This window comes from Bos javanicus, chromosome 18, assembly GCF_032452875.1.
Source record: "Bos javanicus breed banteng chromosome 18, ARS-OSU_banteng_1.0, whole genome shotgun sequence".
Taxonomy (NCBI): Eukaryota; Metazoa; Chordata; class Mammalia; order Artiodactyla; family Bovidae; genus Bos; species Bos javanicus.
The window spans coordinates 3,069,577-3,089,672 of record NC_083885.1 but is presented as its reverse complement, the minus strand read 5'-3'; the positions used below and the strand labels follow the sequence as shown (position 1 = coordinate 3,089,672).

The following is a 20,096-nucleotide window of genomic DNA, read 5'->3' as shown; positions in this document are numbered from 1 at the left end:
TTTGTGACCACGTAAGTTCTAAATGCCTATGGGAGGAAACGTGTAATTACAGAAACCTAAAGAAAATGAGTTGTCTGTAAATTGCTCTCTTGGCATTCTGATACACATCCTTTTAATTTTTTGTTGCCTTTTTTTTTTTTTCTTGCTGTCATAAATGACATTTCTATCAACCGTGCATATAAATCCTTTTTGTTACTTTTATTTCCTTAACATAGAGCCTAGAAAGAAATTACGATTTCAAAAAGCTTATGACCATTCTTAAGGATTTTAATTCATCTCGCCAAACCGAATCCTGGAAAGAATGCACTAATTTATAGTTCCAGCCGCAGAGATTTCTTTTTAGGTCGCACCACGGACTACAAGAGATCAGAATTCTCCATCTTGTTCAGATGCTTGGACTTTGTTATCTGTAGAGGGAAATAACATCTTTATTTACTGAAAGATACCGGTACCAGGACCTGCTATCAAGCCCGAGTCTCTGGGTTGAGGCTGGAGAAGCGGGGAGACAGCCAGCTGCAGGCCCAGCTCCTGAGGGCCACCTGGTGTCCCGGCGCCTCGCAGCCCAGCTAGTGCGCGGGGGCCCTGACATCCAGGTGACCCAGGCTTGGCTGGGGCCGAGACCAGGGGCTTGGGAAGCAGTTTGGATTCCTTTGGCTGCGAGGATGCCACCGAGAGCGAGCAGGGGCAAAATTAAGATTCGGTTTCTTTCACAAGGGCCTTTTGTGTTCCCAGGAGCCTCCCTTCTCTCGGGATTGATTGGAGGGCAAAACTCTTGGTCAACGAGTGGGATGAGAAGCGACGCGGCGGGCGCCCCCCGACACCCCGCGCCGAGCCGCGCTCCCCCGGGCCCACCTGCGCCCTCCTCTCGGGGGCTCGCCCTCCTCTCCGGGGCTCGCCCGCGCCCGCCCGGGGCGGCCGCCCCTCCCCCGAGGCGTGGCCCCTCGTCCCGTGGTGGGCAGGCTAGCCCGAGCCCGGGGGCCAACCGGCTCTTTCCTTCCTCCCCTCCCGCCCCGGCGCCCGCCCGCCCGCTCCGGGACCGCAGCCACGTCTGAAAGCGCCTCATTGTGCGCGCTCCGCTCCAGCCCGCGGCTCCGAGCGGCCGCACAGGTAGAGCGCGGCGCGGGGCCGGGCGCCCGGGGTCTCCGAGGCTGCTTGGTGTCCTGCCCCCCACCCGGGGACGGCTCCCTCAACATCCCATTCTTACGACACCTCTCTTTTTTTTTTTAGGGGACTCCTGCCCGGTTTCCAGCCTCCCGCCGCCTTGGCTCTCCAGGTGCCTCCAATATCTCGGCCCCAGCTTGCTAAGTCCACGCCTCTCGGAGCGCCCTCCGCCCCGGGGGCACGGGTGCCGCTTCAGAGCCGTAAGACCCTGCGGACTGTCCCGGCGAGGAGACAGCGGCCGCGGACGGAGCTGGGTGAAGGCGGCGTCCAGGAGTCTCGGCAGAGACTGGGGCCAGAGGCGTCTGCCCAGCGCCGCGCCCCCGGGCCGGGACACCTCGCCTGGGGTACGTTGATTTATCCTCTCTCCGCGCGGGATGCCCACACCCTGGGCGACCCGGGGCCCAGCTGGGGAGGCGGTGACCTTGCAGCCCCCCGTGGGCTGTGCCAGTTGGAGCTGAGGGTGGTTTTTATGAGAACGTGAAAAGGGCATCACCCTTTTCCAAGTGCTGGTTGGAAAGGGTCTTCCTGGGGCTTCAGCTCCACAGGTCGTTTCTTGAGGATCCCTTGTCTCTTGGAACTTGAGTTTCAAAGGGTATGGCTTTCATTTTAAAAAAAAAACCAGAAACAAAAAACTCTCCAAGGGCTTTTTCCATGGAACCCTGAAGGAAAAGCAGCTCGGGCAAGTGAATTTGGAACCAGATCCAGCTGAATTTGAGTCTGGGGGCCCCTGCTCCCAGCTGCTGGACCGTGGGCAACAATAGAGCCGACCTCCCTGGGCCTCAGCATAGGTGCCCAGCAGATGTTCACTCTCTTTTCTCTTCCCTCTTGTACTGGAGGCTCGAGGATGGGAAAAGTGAGGCCCCAAGAGTGGAAAAGACTTGGCTGAGGTGAAGCCATGAGTGAGTGAGCCAAGTACCAGAGTTAATAAGAATAGCAGGCTGCTCGGTGAGCCTGGCCATGCCAAGGGTTAGTCTGTTCCATTTAGTCCTCTCCAGACTGCATGGTAGGCCCTGCTAGAGCCTCCTTCTCAGAGTCAGCTGAAGCCCAGAGGTTATGAGTGACTGGCTCAAAGTGACACACCCCACTGGTTGTAGAGCACAGTTTTAACCCAGTCTGGCTTCAGAAGGCAGGCTTTCAGCCATGATTCACTATCTTCTGTTTGGGATGTATGGCTTCCCTGGTAGCTCAGTTGGTAAAGAATCTGCCTGTGATGCAGGAGACCCAGGTTCAATTCCTGGGTTTGGGAAGATACCCTGGAGAAGGGAATGGCAACCCACTCCAGTATTCCTGCCTGGAGAATCCCATGGACAGAGGAGCCTGGCAGGCTGCAGTCCATGGGATTGCAAGAGTCGGACACGACTTAGCAACTAAATCACCACCACCACCACTGCTGCCTAGGCTTGATTCTTTCTATTGCTAGGGCCACTTGGACTTGGTTGGGCTATTTTCTTTGAGTTCTCCTTATGCACAGGCTTTCTCTTGGATTCATAGAACACAGTTGTGATCCAGGATTTTTAAAAGATCCTTGAAAAAATACTTTTCAGTGGACTATGTGCCAGACATTATCTGTGTACTTTAATATTACTTCATTTAATCTTCAAATCAAGCCCATGAGTTGAGTTATATTATTTCCCCTAGTTATAGATTTTTTTTTTACAAAGTAAGCACAGAGAGATTAAGTAACTTGCTCAACTTGCTCAAGATCACCCAGTGAGTCATCAAGTAGAGTTCATCCTCTTAGCCCCTGTGCTAACCCCACTACCTGGTGTGAGAGAGATAAGGTCTGGCTTCTAGGCTAGTCAGGGGATTTAGGTACAGAAATGCACGAACAGGAGTATTCTTTGTAGTGATAGTAGCATTAACAAAGATTTCCCAATATCACCTAATACTCAGTCCATGTTAAAATTTCTCTGATTACTTCAGAGATACCTTCTCACCCTGGGTTTGTCTGAATCAGAATCCAAACAAGGTACACATGTTGTCTTTGGCTGTTTTGTGTTGTTTTCTTTTTGTTGTTGTTTCTGAAAATAAGTTTTATTTAAATAAGGGTTTAAATACATTATATAACATTAAAACTGAAGAGGGCGGGGGAAAACACCCCAAAATCAGTTGGTTACTTCACATGGCATTGGGCCACTGTTGCTAGTGAGTTGCAAGCTCTACAGCTGTGACTGATAGATGGGTTTGAAATTTGTTCCCTTGTCAGAAGCTGACCTGATAGAAGGTTGGCCTCACCTTCTAGTTTGGGAATTGATTATTTAGGATATGTCTGGTCAAAAAGACGTCGGTGGCAAGCCAGATGTCCTGGCCCCGCACTGGAGGGTGGTTGCTCTAAGCTCTGCCCACCGGGTCACGTTGGAGACAGCAGGGGACCTTTCCCCAACCACCAAAGGCTCCCTCTAGCAGTACAGCTGCCTCACCACCCTCCATTCTCCGCTTCATCGAGGACTGTCCAGGTGGGGACGTTCTCTCAGGACAGGGAACTCTGCAGAGGGACTGCTGAGGGGCTTCCGGCCAGACAGGGTCGCCTGTGATCCTGGGGCTCTGGACTTGGCTGAAGCATCACTGTCACTGCTTTGTTTCAGGCTGGACACTGCCAGGCGCCTCTGCTTGACCTCTGTTTAAATGAGGGACCCCAAGACTAGACAGCATGGCTCTGTTCAGTTTGTTGCATGAAGGAGTTCCACTAGTCCAAGTTAAAAGCAGACCCCAGTTGGTTACATTATACAGGCTGAGAGGTTTTTAAACTTGTGACAAGGGACAAAAGGGAAATTCTACTCATTGCAAGGAAATCCTCACTTAAGCCTCAGAGATCCAAAAGCACTTGAACCCATGAACCTTCAGCTGGTCATCCTTAGCAAGTCCAGTCTCTACCAGGAACTATCCTTAGCCAGTCCAGTCTCCACCAGGAACTGGCCTATGTTCTTGCGCTGGTCACCCTGTAGCTGAATTCCTTCTCCATACTCCGGATGCTCAATGCAGTACCATTGCAGGCAAATTTCTTCCTAAACGCCTTCACTAGATCCTTTTTATCGTAATCATCAGCAATCCCCTGGATGGTAGTAAGGGTCTTCCTGCCGTTTCTTCATTGAATCCTTATATGGATATAATCCTCAGTGCCAGCAGGAGGCAGATCAGCACCCTTACTTGCATCAGCAAAGGGGTCCAAAGAATGGAGGTTTTGGATAGCGGACATAAATACAATTGAAGGCAGCCGCGGGAGACGGCTTTTTAAAAATAAATGAATCAAAATAAGAGATTAAGAAAAATAAACCAGAGAACATTCCAGATGATCCCTGCATAAGAGGGCTCAGTCCACACATGGGCGTTGGGTACCAGAGAGGAATGTGTGAAATACACACCCTCTATTCCCCGCAAGTGTTACTGCAGAGAAGAGGGGGAGTCCCAGACTTGAGGCCCCTCCAGCTGTCAGGTGCAGTGATTTAGACCAAGTTAGGTGTTGTGCTTTGGGGATCCCCAAAGTTCAGAGCCTTGGAAAAAGATTTCTGTGTTGGTCTCTGCTCATCTGCTCTGAAATGCCCCGCACATGGCTCTGAGCCAAGGAGACTTGAAGCTCCTTTCCCAGACTAACTTGATTTCACTTCCCAGTAGGTTTCTGCAGGCAGGTCTGGTTACTCCAGCAGCATCTGGGCTCTGTGACTGTAGCCTCCCTACCTCCGGCTGATGCCACACAGCTGCTCACCGGGGCCAGCAGGGGAATGGCAGATGTGGCCAGGCTTAGGGCCAAGCACGTCTTCACCACTGCCTGCCCCAGCCCAGAGCCCTGAGGCTGAGTGTGGGTTGGAGCCCTTGACAAAGGCCAGGTAGTTTTCCATCCCACGCCCCTAGGCACCTAGGCACTCAGGTCAGCTAGAAAATGGTTTGGGGGTGCCTCTCTCCCTGCAATAAAAGCTAAGTCAGCAAACTCCACCCATGCCTCTCTGAATTGATGAAACAGACCTGATTGTTAATGACTGACAAAGTAATAAAACAAGAAAACAATGACCTGTAATCTGGCCACAGAATAACAACCACCAATATTCAGCACGCATCCTTCTGGATTTTTGATTATACTAAATCATTTTGGTTTTTGTTTGTTTGTTTAAGTAACAGCCTTATTGAGATATAATTTACATTCTTTGAAGGTACAGTTCACCGGTTTATAGCATATTCAGTCTTGTGCGTTAACCACCTGAAGGTTCATCTGTGTCGTGGCACATATCACTGTTTCATTCCTTCTTACTGCCAGAAAATATTCAGTTACATGAGTACACCACATTTTGTTTATCCATTCATCAACTGATAGGCATATAGGACATTTCCATTTGGGGGCTATTATGATTAATGCTGCTGTGAAAGTTCATGAGCACGTTTTTGTGTAGACAAATATTTTTGGTTCTCTTGGATTTGTGTATTTTAGAGTAGAATTGCTGGATCACATGGTAATTCTATGTTTACTTGAGGGATGACCTGCTTTCCGCAGCAATCCACCATTTTACATTCCCAGCAGCAGCCTATGAGGGTCGCTGCTGCTGCTACTGCTAAGTCGCTTCAGTTGTGTCCGACTCTGTGCGACCCCATAGACAGCAGCCCACCAGGCTCCCCCATCCCTGGGATTCTCCAGGCAAGAACACTGGAGTGAGTTGCCATTTCCTTCTCCAATGCATGAAAGGGAAAAGTGAAAGTGAAGTCACTCAGTCATGTCTGACTTCTTGACCCCGTGGACTGCAGCCCACCAGGCTCCTCCATCCATGGGAGTTTCCAGGCAAGAGTGCTGGAGTGGGGTGCCATTGCCTTCTCCATGAGGGTCGCAGTTTCACCATATTCTCACTAACACTTGCTATTATCTTTTTTTTATTACAGCTAAGCTAGAGGATGGGAAGTGGTATCCCAATGTAGTTTTGATTTGCATTTTTCTAATGACTGAAGCTATCAAGGATCTTTTCAGGCACTTATAGACTATGTGTCCATCTTCTCTAGAGAAATATCCACTCAAATCTGTTGCTTATTTTAAAATCAGGGTTTTTTTTTTTATTGTTCAGTTGTAAGAGCTCTTTATATGTGGGTACAAGTCCCTTGCTATTTATATGATTTGCAAATATTTTCTCCCATCTGTGGATATCATTTCAGTTTCTTGATGGTGTCCTTTGATATTCACGTATTTTTAACACACTGTATGTTTTGCTGTGTTTTTTTTTCACTCAACATTATGTAGTGAAGTGCTCTAAAGTTAGACAGCTGGAGTTCAAATTCTGACTGTTGCTGTGTGGGCAAGTTCCTGAACCTTTCTAAGCCTCAATTTCCTCTTCTGTGAAATAGGGTAGCACATCAGACGCACCTTATAACATTGTTGTGAGATAATCCTGATCTGAGCTTCAGAGGAAAATGGGTTGGAAAGGCTTGGTATGTAGGAAGCCCTCACAGGTGGTATTCCATGATTCCCACACCACCACAGGCATCCATCTTTCTCCTCTCTCTCCCCTTCCCTCCCTTGGTGCTTTTCCTGTCTCTTGTTCTTCTTTTCTCTCTCCCTTCTCGTCTTTCCTTGTCCTTCTTGCCCTCCATGTCAGCCTTCTCTCCAGCAGATACCCTGGGCTCCATCAGAGCTGGTTCATCTCCAGGGGTGGCCCTTGATGCCTCAGGTCCACGCATGCCTCATCCGAAATCTCTTTTCTTTAGCCTTTGGGATTCCTGAACAGAATGGCCTGCAGCTGATGCCAAACCGAGAGAAATCTGAGCCAGGGGGTGCTACCTAGGATTACCTTTCACTGCCTTAGACTCTGCAGGGCTGGGAGACACTGGAGACGGAGGAGCTGCAGTCTAGAGCAGCCGGAGTGGGCCCAGAGGGCAGAGCCCTGTCCTCCCGCACCTCCCCTGTGAGGCCTGCCCTGTAGCTCAGTGTTCCCATCGGCACATCAGAGATAATGGGGGCTCCTTCTCTGTTTCTCAGACCAAGAGCTAGTCAGGGATGACTAGAAGCCATCGTAATGTTTAGATGCTCAGCAGAAAGAAACACAGGACAAGTGGGGAGTCACTCCCTTCGGATTTGGATCAGAGTGCCTGATATCGATTCAGCAAATATCTATTAATATCATCTCACTCAGGCTTTGGGGCAATCCCTGACATGACACTTATTGTCTTACTCTGGCAGGATTCTTAACTTTTTTTTTTTTAAGCAATTCAATGATCTTAATATTAGGTTATTTTTTATTTGAAAAAAATAAGATTTTTGCAATCTCTACGTCCTGAAATGTGGCATCAGGCTTACTTTTTTTTTTTTTTAATGAGCGACTGAGCCCACATACTCCTTGCTTTATAGTTTGTAGGCACTGAATTTATGAGTATAAAGCTACTGTTTCTGAAAGGACAGACATTAAAAAACTGCACCTCTCAATGCAGGACCAGTTCCATGTTCTCCCGTGTGCCATTGGCAATGTGTCTTAGTGGCCTGAATACACAGCTCTGTACTACTGGAAAGCTAATCTTGCTAATCTGGGATACAAAACAAAGTCCCTCCAGGCCTTTTGATAAAATTGATTGGCATTTTCCTATGGGCTATCATATTAGCTATTATTATAGAAAGCTCAGTCATGTCTGAGCTTTGCTACCCCATGGACTATATCCCGCCAGGCTCCTCTATCCATGGAGATTCTCCAGGCCAGAATACCGGAGTGGGTTATCATTCCCTCCTCCAGGGGATCTTCCCAACCCAGGGATCGAACCCAGGTCTCGCACATTGCGGGTGGATTCTTTACCGTCTGAGCCACCAGGGAAGCCCATAGAAAGCAGGACAGAGCCCTTTTTCTTCCTCTTAGTCCCTTTTTCTTCCCTCCAAATTACTATATTTACAGAAACAATATGCTTCAGTTAGTAGAACACTTTCCTTTTGTTGGCCATGCCTGGTGGCTTGCGGGGTCTTAAGTTCCCTGACCAGGGATTGAACCCTGGCCCTTGGTATTGAAAGCGCGAGTCCTAACTGCTGGACCACCAGGGAAGTCCTGACACTTTCCTCTTCACCTACTTCTTACTGAACTAAGTTTGTTTCAGACGCCTGGAGGCAGGAACTATTTCTCTAATTATAATTTTACACTAATGATGTTCTGTATATAGTGAGGAGGAGGGAATAAAAGACATTTGGGGAAATTCAAGGAGCAGCTCTGGGTAGATTGCGTAGAACGGGGCAAGTCCGAGTTGGAAATCCTGGGCTGCGACGCTGTCAGCGGTGCTCAGCTGTGAGAGGTCCAGGAAAGCATGCACACCAGGGTTTGCTTTCTTAACAGAAAATCTGCCACGAATGGGGCTGGGTTCAGTGGGATGACTTTTTTTTTTTTTTCCTTTAGATACTGTACCTACAGCCTCTCTGGCCTTCCTCTGACCCTTGAACATGAAATGTTCCTTCTTGGAGCCTTCAGAGATGCTGCTTCATCTGACATACTAACCTCTTCTCTCCACCTGCTCCCTCACACAGCCCTTCCCACAGTTATTCCCTGCTCAGCCTTCAGATCCCAGTTCAAAAAGCACTTGGCTAAGGAAAGACTTCTCTGCTTGCCCTTAGCTGTAGGCTCCCACAGCACTGTCCTTGCCTTTTATTACACTTCCTATCAGTTCAGTTCAGTTGCTCAGTCGTGTCCAGCTCTTTGTGACCCCATGGAGACTTACTATGGCTTGTGGTTAAATGATCACTTGCTTCGTGGTGACCTTCTCAGCTAGAAATTAAGCTGAAGGCAGTGGCCACATGTCAATATTTACTTTCATGCTTTGCACATAATAGCCACAGAATAAATGTTTACAGAATGAATGAAATAGTACATGAACATACAATAAAGAATTTCATATAAAATTTTAGGATATTTACAGAATTTCTAGTATGTGTATGCTTTTTTCTTTTAGGTCTTATACACTTTAAAACTTTTATTTATTTTTATTTAAGTATAGTTTATTAACACTTTCAGGTGTACAGCAAATATATATATATATAATTCTTCTCCCGTATAGGTTATTACAAAATATTGAATAGTTCCCTGTGCCATACAGTAGGTCCTTATTATTTATTTTATATATACTAGTGTATATCTGTTAATCCCCAATTTCCAATTTATCCCCCTCATCCCTTTGGTAACCACAAGTTTGTTTTCTATGTCTGTGAAATCCCTTGGACTGCAAGGAGATCCAACCAGTCCATTCTAAAGGAGATCAGTCCTCGGTGTTCTTTGGAAGGAATGATGCTAAAGCTGAAACTCCAGTACTTTGGCCACCTCATGTGAAGAGTTGACTCATTGGAAAAGACTCTGATGCTGGGAGGGGTTGAGGGCAGGAGGAGAAGGGGATGACAGAGGATGAGATGGCTGGATGGCATCACCGACTCGATGGACGTGAGTCTGAGTGAACTCCGGGAGTTGGTGATGGACAGGGAGGCCTGACGTGCTGCGATTCATGGGGTTGCAAAGAGTCGGACACGACTGAGCAACTGTACTGACGTCTATTTCTGTTTTGTAAATAAGTTCATTTGTATCATTTTTTTTTTTAGATTCCACGTATAAGTTCTATCATAAGGTATTTGTGTTTCTCTGTCTGACTTAGTATGATCATCTCTAGGCCCATCTGTGTTGCTGCAGATAGCATTATTGTATTCTTTTTAAGGCTTGGAAATATTCTATTGAATATATGTACCTTATCTTCTTTATCTGTTTATGGACCTTCAGGTTGCTTAACAACAACAACAAATGAATATTGGGGTGCATGTATCTTTTTAATTAGAGTTGTCTTTTCAGGTATATGCCCAGGAATGGGATTGCTGGATCATATGGTAACTATATTTTTAGTTTTTTGGGAAATCTCCATACTCTTCTCCATAGTAGTTGTACCAGCTTAGTAATACGATTTCCACCAACAGTGTAGGAAGGTTCCCAAAAGGAGAAAACTCCACACACACAGAATTTTGTACCACTTCTATATATCACCTTTTCAAAAATTAGACAAATAATAAATATGTGCCCACAAAATATTACAAAGGATTCATAGGAGAGGCAGATGACCCTTCCAGAGTGGGGAGCTTCATTGGGCAAAGGTTTAGGAATGGGGCCACCCAGAGCCCCACACTGGGGGCCTGGCACTTGGATTCAAACCCCTGCCCTACCCCTTACCAGCTGTGTATTCATGTCTCTAAGCCCCATTGCCTCAACTAAAACACACAGGATGATTTTTACCTTCTAGGGACTTGGGGAAAATAAAATTCAATCAAGAAGATAAAATACACATCCCAGTGCCTGCCTGACATGTTCTTCCTCACTTGAACCCTGGGCCAGTTGGTGGTGTGCTGAATGTAAGGCGCCTTCTCAGAAAACGCCCAGCTGGGACCTGGATTCTCTGGACACCCTGAGTGTGCAGGATGCTTCCATCTGCTTCCTAATTCTTGAGTTCCAATCGGAGGATCCGATAACAGTTCCTGTACAGTGTGAGTCACTTAAAAAGACCTCTGGCATCCCTGGAGTGCAGGTAACAAGCATCTTGGCCTGGGGGTAAGATCCTCCTTACCAGGGGAGGGTGAGGCAAGCCTGGGCAGCTGTGTTTGGGCCCAAGTATCAGGGTCCTGTGTTCTGCAGGATCTCCCAGCACCAGGGGAGAGGCCAGCAGCCTATGATTAGAAAGTGCCAGAAACCTCGAAATAAGTCCTGGGTTGGGGTCCCTTGCTGTCTATCCAAACCTTGGGTCCTTTGTCTAAAAAATTGAGATCATAGGGAATTCCCTGGCGGTCCAGTGGTTGGGACTCCAAGCTTTCACTGCCAAGGGCCTGGGTTTGATCCCTGGTCAAGAAATTGGGAGCCCACAAGCCAAGGGCTGTGGCCAAAATAAATAAATTAAACTAAATAAAAAATTGAGATCATAATGCCCACCTCAGGAGCTGTTGAGTTAAATCACCTAGCTGTATATGTGTGCTTAGTTGTTAAGTCATATCCGCAACCCCATGGACTGTAGCCCACCAGGCTCCTCTGTCCATGGGATTTTCCAGGCAAGAATACTGGAGTGGGCTGCCATTCCCTTCTCCAGGGCATCTTCCTGCCCTGGGATCGAACCTGCGTCTCTTGCATTGGCAGGTGGGTTCTTTACCACTAAGCCACCAGGGAAACCCCAAATCTCCTAGCCCTTGAGGTAATATATGTCAGTAAAGAGGAGTTAGAGTTTCCTCCCGCTCCTGTACCCTGTTCTCGGGAAGCACCACCTCAAGGAGAGGAGGTAATGTGTGCAGAGCAGGCGGGTGGCTGCTGTCCAGGTCTTCCAGGGGGGACCGAGCAGAAAACAAGAGCTGCTGGGCATCCTGCAGGCCCCTGATACGGCGGGGGGGGGGAGTCGAGAGGGGTCTGTGCTCACAGTCTAGACACCATCTGCCCTCAGTGGTGACGTAGCCAGTGAAGGCGTCTCCGTGGGGAGCAAGTGCTGTGAAAGGAAAGAGGAAACTTCCAGATCCTTCTTTTCCCAAGCAGCTCATCCTTGAGATCGCAGCAGGAAGAACAGTGCAAAGAGGAGAAAACTCTGGGACCTGGGGGTGTGGGAGCTGGGCTCGGTGTTCCTTTCATTCTGTAGGACCCTCTGTGGGACATTCTTTCTGAATTAGTTTGTATTGGAGTATAGTTGATTTACAATGTTGTGTTAGTTTTTGCTGTACAGCAAAATGAATCAATGATTACATCTATATCCACTCTTTTTTAGATTCTATTCCCATATAGGTCATTACAGAGTACTGTGCTATAGTAGGTCCTTATTAATTATCTCTTTTATATATAGTAGTGTGTATATGTCAATCTCAGTGCCCCAGTTTATCTTTCCCTCTGCACCCTGGGACTTTCTTAAGATCCACTAAAGGACTTAGGCATGTTCGGGGGCTGCAGGGGGCCTGGGAGATGCTGGGATTCCAAGCATAGGTGACCTCAGGGGTCTTCTCCGGGCAGAGACTCCCCATGGTTTCCTCTCAGACACAGCTGAACACTGCATCAGTAACATGGGGCATGTGAGGCGCTTTACCAAAGCCCCTTTCCTCGTAACGTGTTTGCAGCAGCATTCCTCTCGACAACCTTACGGTCAAATGTTATCATCCCCATTTTACAGAGGAGGAAACTTGAGTCTTGGAAAACTTAAGTCGTTTGTCCCAGGTCTCCCAGCTCCTGAGTGGCATCAGAGAGACTCAAACCCAGCAGGAGAGACTTTCATTTCACTTCCATCTGGGAAAATGTATCCAGCCACCTGCTCGTCCCTGCCCAGCTCCAGCCAGGAGAAGGGCAACGAGGCTCCCACCCGAGGGGAACTTCTGTCAGTCTGGGAAGACAGAGCCCTCCCAGTGTCCAGGGCCATCTGACCCAGCCCTCCCCTGCCTTCCCAGGCCCTGAAAAACCTCCAGGCCTCTCCCATGGACCTGTGATCGAGGTGGGCAGCCCTCCCAGCAGCCAGGGACAGCAGTAAGTAACCTTAGCATGGAAAGGGGCCCGACTCTGCCCTCATCTTTCCCCTTCTCCGGCTCCGTCCTACCTCTCCCTTAACTGGTTTCTTCTGCCAAACCCCACCAATCCAGAAGGATATCCTCCCTTGGGAATCCGTGCTTCCTGCAGGACTTCACTCTCCATGGGTGAGAGCAACAGTTGCTGTTTTTTGTCTATTTATTTGTAATAGCAAAAGTAACATCTGCTTATTTAAAAAGTCAAACAATACAGAAGCACACTAGGCAGAAAGTGCAAGTTTTCAGTTATGAGAATTACTACATGCCCCAACCCTCGGGACTCATCCCAATACTCCAGGACCAAGATGAATCCCCTTTTACAGATGGGTGAACTGAGTCACAGAGCAATGAAGCCTTTGGTCTGAGATGTTAGGCTAGGAAGTGGCGCAGTTGGGAAGGCTCTGCTAAATCATCCAGCAAGCTATTTAGGTAAACAACCTAAAATTGCTCCCCTATAAGGAATTTTAAGCAAAAAGCAGGACTTCCGGTTTACATATATGTTCCCCCTGAGAAAGAAAAGGGCTAGGGGAGAGAAAGAGAGACAAAGGGAAGAACATTGCCCATAGTCTTGTGCAACTGGCGTTTGGCTCTGCAAAGACTGCTCATGCCTTCAAGTCACACTCCTGACTTGGGAGGTCCTCAGTGGGGTGATCTCCCTGGGGCGGTGGGCAAGTTCCAGAGCTGCTCTCCGGCAGCCCCAGACGGGGATGTGGGATGTGGGATGGGCAAGTGGCCCCTGATCCCCGACTGCTACTGCCTGCTCCCTCTGCAGGTCTCCGGCCGGCGGCATGTGGCTGCGGCGCGTCTCCAGCACGGCGGTGACCGCGCTCCTGCTGGCGCAGACCGGCCTCCTGCTCTTCCTGATCTCCCGGCCCAGACTGCCGCCTGCGGCCAGCAGCGAGGAGCGGGTGCATGTGCTGGTGCTGTCCTCGTGGCGCTCGGGCTCGTCCTTCGTGGGCCAGCTCTTCAGCCAGCACCCCGATGTCTTCTACCTGATGGAGCCCGCGTGGCACGTGTGGGCCGCCCTGTCGCAGGGCAGCGCCTTGGCGCTGCACATGGCAGTGCGCGACCTGGTGCGCTCAGTCTTCCTGTGCGACATGGATGTGTTCGAGGCCTACCTGCCGTGGAGGCGCAACCTGTCGGACCTCTTCCAGTGGGCGGAGAGCCGGGCTCTGTGCTCGCCGCCCGCCTGCAGCGCCTTCCCGCGCGGCGCCATCAGCAGCGAGGCGGTGTGCAAGCCGCTGTGCGCGCGGCGGCCCTTCAGCCTGGCGCAGGAGGCCTGCCGCTCCTACAGCCACGTGGTGCTCAAGGAGGTGCGTTTCTTCAACCTGCAGGTGCTCTACCCGCTGCTCAGCGACCCAGCACTCCACCTGCGCATCGTGCACCTGGTGCGTGACCCGCGCGCTGTGCTGCGCTCGCGCGAGCAGACGGCCAAGGCGCTGGCGCGCGACAACGGCATCGTGCTGGGCACCAACGGCAAGTGGGTGGAGGCCGACCCGGAGCTGCGCGTCGTGCGTGAGGTATGCCGCAGCCACGTGCGCATCGCCGAGGCGGCCACGCGCAAGCCTCCGGCAGCCCTGCGCGGCCGCTACCGCCTGGTGCGCTTTGAGGATCTGGCGCGGGCGCCGCTGCCGGAGATCCGAGAGCTGTACGCCTTCGCGGGCCTGAGCCTCACGCCGCAGCTCGAGGCCTGGATCCACAACATCACGCACGGCGCCGGGCCCGGGGCGCGCCGTGAGGCCTTCAAGACCACGTCAAGGGACGCGCTCAACGTCTCACAGGCTTGGCGCCACGCCCTGCCCTTCGCCAAGATCCGCCGCGTGCAGGATCTGTGTGCCGGAGCACTGCAGCTGCTGGGCTACCGGCCAGTGTTCTCCGAGGACGAGCAGCGCGACCTCAGCCTCGACCTGGTGCTGCCGCGCGGCCCGAGCAGCTTCAGCTGGGCCTCGTCCACTGCTGAGCGCCCCGGGCCGTAGTGGAGGCCCCCAGCTGGCGGTCACCAGGGCCAGGAGACCCACGCGTGGTGCCGAAGGGGCTGGGCACGAGGTGGCCCAGAGTTTGGGAGGTCCCGCCTGTAGCAGGCTAGGACCGAGTTCCCAAACTAGTTTCTTTCTGCCCACTTCTCTTTCTTTCGAGTCCTCTTTAGGAGCTGAATGGTTTCCCCTGGTAACTCAGCAGTAAAGAATCTGCCTGCAGTGCAGGAGACGCAGGTTCGATCCCTCCCTAGGTGGAGAAGATCCCCTGGAGGAGGGCATGGCAACCCACCCCACTATTCTTGCCTGGAAAATCCTATGGACAGAGGAGCCTGGTGGGCTGCAGTCCATGGGGGCAGAGAGTCAGACGTGACTGAAGTGATTAAGCAACAGCAGGTAGGAGCTGAATTCCTGACAGCAACACTCTTCATAGAAAGCAGACTGGTTCCCCCACTTCTCCTGAGCGCAGGGAATAAGTTCAAAGACTTGGCTCCTTCTCCAGCACTTTCTTTCCCTCTCAGTCTCCCTCAGGATGCTTCATCCTGCAGCTGAGAAGGCTGGCCCAGCCCTACTTGGGACAGGAAGGGTACTGTGGCCAGCTGGCCCCTGAAGTCAGTACATCTTCCCCTCCACTGCACCACCCCCAGACTCTGTTCCCCCAAATCCTCTGGCACCACGTGCCACCAAAGCCAATGCTTTTATATTCATCTGTGTCTTCAGGAAGAAATCAGCCAAGCCTATATCTTGGGGTCTCCCCCTAGTCTTTCTCTGACCCAATCTCCCAGGAGCCCATACAACCCCATCACCTGCCTAAGTAAGGTGAACCTTTGATTTGTCCTGATGGGAAAGCTCCTACTTACAGAAATAAACATATTTAACCTGTATGATACAAATTAGAGTTTACGGCCTGTAAAGTTGGAGAAGCAAAATGCAAAAGTGAAGGGACTTGTCCAAGGCTACAGGATGAGGAGGAGGATGAAGAGAGGGAGAGGGGTTTGCTCTGAGACCACAGTGGGGAGGAGAGGGGGCATCAGGCTTGCAGAAACCTGTTTCCCGGACCAAGAAGGGTCAGATTTTCCCATCCTGTTTGCCCAAGGGCTCAGCAGTCGGCAGTAGCTAGGACCGCAGCTGCAGGGTGAGATGTGGGAAGTGGTAAGCTCGGGGTTCAGAGTGCAGAATCTAGGGAGCTTCCTGGATAAGCCTGGAGGGAGGCAGTGAGCAGGCAAAGTAGAGGGAAAAAAGGCTGGGCAGGCCTGGGCAGCAAGCCAGGCAGAGCGTGTGGCAGAGCAAGAGGCTGGCAGCAAGATCAGTGCCTGGAGGGCAAGTCACGGGGTGGATGTAACCAGATAAAGCTTGCCAGGAGCTTGGAAGAAAAAAGGCTCTAGGGTGGCTGTCTCCCTGTGGTCCTTCTGTGCCAGGCCCTGGAGGAGAACAAAATACGATTCCTAGCTGCAAGCTACAGCACCTGGCTCTGCCGGCAGAGGGTCTTATGAAACAGAGGCTGGATTTTAAAAAAGGAGGTGGAGGGTAGGCGAAGGGGGAAGATGCGGATATGTAAGAGCTAGTCTTAAATTCAGGAAATGAAAGCCAACAAGTGCTCCAAAAATGTTGGAGGGAGAAGGGTCACAGAACCTCTGGGAAGGACAGGGAAGAAGATTGGAGTCCGTGCAAATAGAATACCCGTCACACCGGAATACAGAGCTGGGCTGCAGACTGACAGTTAACCACCAGAAGACCTTAGCCCGTTCCCGCTGGGAGTGAGGATCTGCCCTCACTGAGGCCATCAGTCACTAGGAGGGATTCTGGAGGTTGCTGGCTTCCCGTTCTCAGCCTGGATTGGTGGGACCTGGATTGCAGACCCACGTCCTCACTGAAAAGCAGGCAGGTCAAGGGCAGTCTGGCACTTTCCATTTCTTCCTCGCAAGGAGCAGATGGATACTGACCTTGAAGCCAAAACTTGAGGATGCCTCAGTTAGGGACCCGTCTAGCTGCAGAAACTTTGGGCCCCATAAAGCCTCCATTTGCCCCTTCTCACAATAGAAGAAGGTATTTAAAATGCAGAATTTATTAATGACTTAGGCTAGGGTCACATGGGGCTTAATATATGGGCTGGAACTCAAACTTACATCTTTGACTTCAATGCTTGTGGTTCTAACAAGTAAATTGAACTGGGGATGGAGCAGAAGCTTCCATCGTAGGCTTCAAAAGGCAGATCATCACCCAGAGATCTGCGTCTCTGGGTGTCAAGGAGCTATCCTGACATTTTGGGTTTTTTTGTTTTCAGTTTTATTGAGGAAGAATTGACATACATCACTCTCTAAGTTTAAGGTGTACAGCATGAGGGTTTGATTTACCTATATTGGAAAATGATTACCATACTAGGTTTAATTAACATCAGCCATCTCAGATAGATACAATAAAAAGAGAAAAATGCAATTTTTAAATTTATAAATGTTACAAGAGGGAATTCTCTGGCTGACCGGTGGTTGGGACTCTGCGCTGTCACTGCTGAGGGCCCGAGTTCAGGCCCTGATGGGGAAAATAGGATCCTGCAAGCCACATGGCATGGCCAAAAATAAAATGAAAATGTTCTAAGAGATGGAGATTTAATGCCTCCACCTCTTCTCTTCTCTCCAAAATTTTATTGTACTTTTAATTATATAATTGACCTACAGTGCTATATAAGTTCCAGGTGCACGACATAGTGATTTGATATCTTTAAATGTTGCAAAATGATCATCTCTGTCCTGGCATTGAGCTGCAAACATCTCGGGGTGGGCAGTGGGCTGGTACAATGGGGCCCCTGCCACCGGCCCCTTTCCTCCCCATATGTGGCCCCTCCACCCCAGGATAGCCTCTGGGGATAAAAGCAGACTCCTGGCTCCACCTGGAAGGAGCACATGGTTAAGTGGAAGAGTCAACCAGGAAGTCTGCAACGTGCTATGTTCGGGCAAAGAAGGTCCAGCCAGAGGGTCATGGTGCCAGAGGCTGACATGCAGTCACCAATCCCTAGTGGGATCCAGGAAGGCATTTGGGTTGGGCCTCAGAGCCCAGCCTGATACTGGCATCCACAAGTTTCGTTTGTCCCTGCCAGGGTCACAGACTGTCTTGGCGCCAGCACAGTGAATGGCTTTTGCTGTGTGACTCACTCCTTTTCACCTGTCTCCGAGGTTCCAGGATGCCAATGACTGGCTCTCAGATGCTGCTGCCCGCGTATGGGGCCTTCTGGACAAGTCTCTGCGTGCAGCAGGTTTTCAGCAAGCCCCTAGGTGAACCCAGATAAGGTTTCAGGACAAAGACAGACAGTGCCCAGTCCATTGTTTTCACGAGTTAGCCCTGGGTCAGGCCCTGGAACAGAATAGTCACAGCCTTTGCTCTGGTGGGGAGTACAGACAGTAAATAAAAAGTCCTATAAATAAACATGCTATGCTAAGTCACTTCAGTCGTGTCCGACTCTGTGCGACCCCAGAGACGGCAGCCCACCAGGCTCCCCCGTCCCTGGGATTCTCCAGGCAAGAACACTGGAGTGGGCTGCCATTTCCTTCTACAATGCGTGAAAGTGAAAAGTGAAAGTGAAGTCGCTCAGTCGTGTCCGACTCTTAGCGACCCCATGGATTGCAGCCTAACAGGCTCCTCCGTCCATGGGATTTTCCAGGCAAGAGTACTGGAGTGGGGTGCCATTGCCTTCTCCAAAATAAACATGCAACTGTGAATAAATAATAAGAATGGGTAGAGGGTGGCCTACTTTACTGTGGAGAGTCAGGAAAACATTTTGAAGAGGAAATATTTGGTTCAAATAAAGGATGGATAGGAGTTCATTGAGCACATGATGAAAAGGCAGAGAGCTATTGAGGGATTGGCCCCCTTGGAATCACGTTTCCTTGACAAAAGGCTCACTCCTGGGAATCCAAGCTCGTGGGATGGGAGAGGACCCCAGGAGATGAGTGAATTTGTGTGTCTATAGTAAAGATTCCTAGAGATAGAACTGCTGGATCAAAGAGCATCCATCTTTTACATGTGAAGTTGCCAAATTACTCCAAAAATGACTTACCAACTTATACTCTCTGGAATGGTGTCAGGAATGCCCTTGTCACCCTTTCCTACTGAGTGCCCCCCATCATCTATAGAGGTAAATAAATCATTTTCATTTTTACCTACCTAATGGAATATTTGGGCTTCCCTGGTGGCTTAGATGGTAAAGAATCTGCCTGCAATGCAGGAGACCCGGGTTCAGTCCCTGCGTTGGGAGGAAGATCCCCTGGAGAAGGAAATGGCAACTCACTCCAGTATTCTTTCCTGGAGAATCCCACGGACGGAGGAGTCTGGCGGCCTACAGTGCATGGCTCACAAAGAGTCGGGTATGACTGCCGCAACACCCAAAAACTGTTACAGTGCTACTAGGAACAATCTTGTCTATATCTCCTGCCACCAGTGCTGTAGGATATTTACTTAGCAGCTAAATAGCTGGATCATGAGTATCTTCATTCAAATTATGCCAGATGGTTGTTATCTATTTATGGGCTTCCCAGGTAGCTCAGTGGTAAAGAATTTGCCTGCAATGCAGGAGACATGGGTTTGGTCCCTGGGTCAGGAAGATCCTGACCCTGGAGTTTCCTCCTGGAGGAGAAGATCGCAATCCACACCAGTACTCTTGCCTGGACACTCCCATGGACAGAGGAGTCTGGTGGGCTACAGTCCATGAGATCCCAAAAAGTCGGATGCAGCTGAGCACACATATATCTGTTTATGCCTCCGTAGTTCCAGCTGCCCTACAACCTCAGTAACAATCAGCGTTCTCAGACTTTAAAATTTTTGGCTGTTGGGTGGTTGACCAGTGACATCTCATTGTGATTCATTTTATGTTCCACTGATTAATGAAGTTAAGCATCTTTTCCTATTAATATTTTTGTTGGCCACTTGTATTTCTCTTTGCTGAAGTTACTATCCAGGTCTTTTGTTTTGTCATTTTCTTATTGATTTTTAGAAGTACTTTGTATGTTCTGAATGCCACTCCTATGTCAGTTATTTATATTTCACATATTGTCTCCCAGTTTGTGACTTGTCTTTATATTTTCTTTGTGATAACCCTTGTATAACACAAGGCCTTAAAGTAATTAAATTTACCCATTCTTTCCTTTATGGTCTTTGCTTTTTGTATCTAGTTTAAGAACTGCTTTACCATCATGGACATAAAAATATTCGACATTGTCTTCTGAAAGTTTTATAATTCTTCATCTCACTGTAAGTGAAACAGAGGTGGTGGGTGGCTAAAAAATACACACACACACACCAGGTTTTTGTTTGCTTTATATATGCTTCATAATTTTCTTGCAAGTTTGTGTTTTTCCCGAAGTTGTATTGTTCTTCAGGTTTTTTTTTCTTCCACTGAGAGAAGAAACGGTACCTTCTTCACCATATTCTTAAAATTGTGAGATTCTTAACCAGTTTGTCTATTGCTGAAATCTATTTCATTA

General features: G+C 49.5%; 1 protein-coding gene and 1 non-coding gene across 5 annotated transcripts; both read left to right on the top strand.

Moving 5' to 3' along the window:
* Positions 1-50: 50 nt before the first annotated feature.
* CHST6 (carbohydrate sulfotransferase 6) lies at positions 51-19,761 on the top strand. Of its 4 annotated transcripts, none has more exons than XM_061386788.1 (6): positions 51-1,107; positions 1,228-1,505; positions 9,933-9,967; positions 10,467-10,656; positions 12,536-12,611; positions 13,422-19,761. In XM_061386788.1, exon 6 carries the CDS (start codon positions 13,438-13,440, stop codon positions 14,623-14,625), a length of 1,188 nt encoding a protein of 395 aa, XP_061242772.1. In that variant the 5' UTR covers positions 51-1,107; positions 1,228-1,505; positions 9,933-9,967; positions 10,467-10,656; positions 12,536-12,611; positions 13,422-13,437; the 3' UTR covers positions 14,626-19,761. The 4 variants fall into 4 exon arrangements, with proteins under 4 accessions (XP_061242772.1, XP_061242773.1, XP_061242770.1 ...); XM_061386789.1 differs by having other exon boundaries at positions 10,375-10,615; XM_061386786.1 differs by having other exon boundaries at positions 10,375-10,656.
* On the top strand, positions 2,336-2,408 carry TRNAH-GUG (transfer RNA histidin (anticodon GUG)). The gene has a single exon. It is a non-coding gene; the product is annotated as a tRNA-His (tRNA).
* Positions 19,762-20,096: the final 335 nt, after the last annotated feature.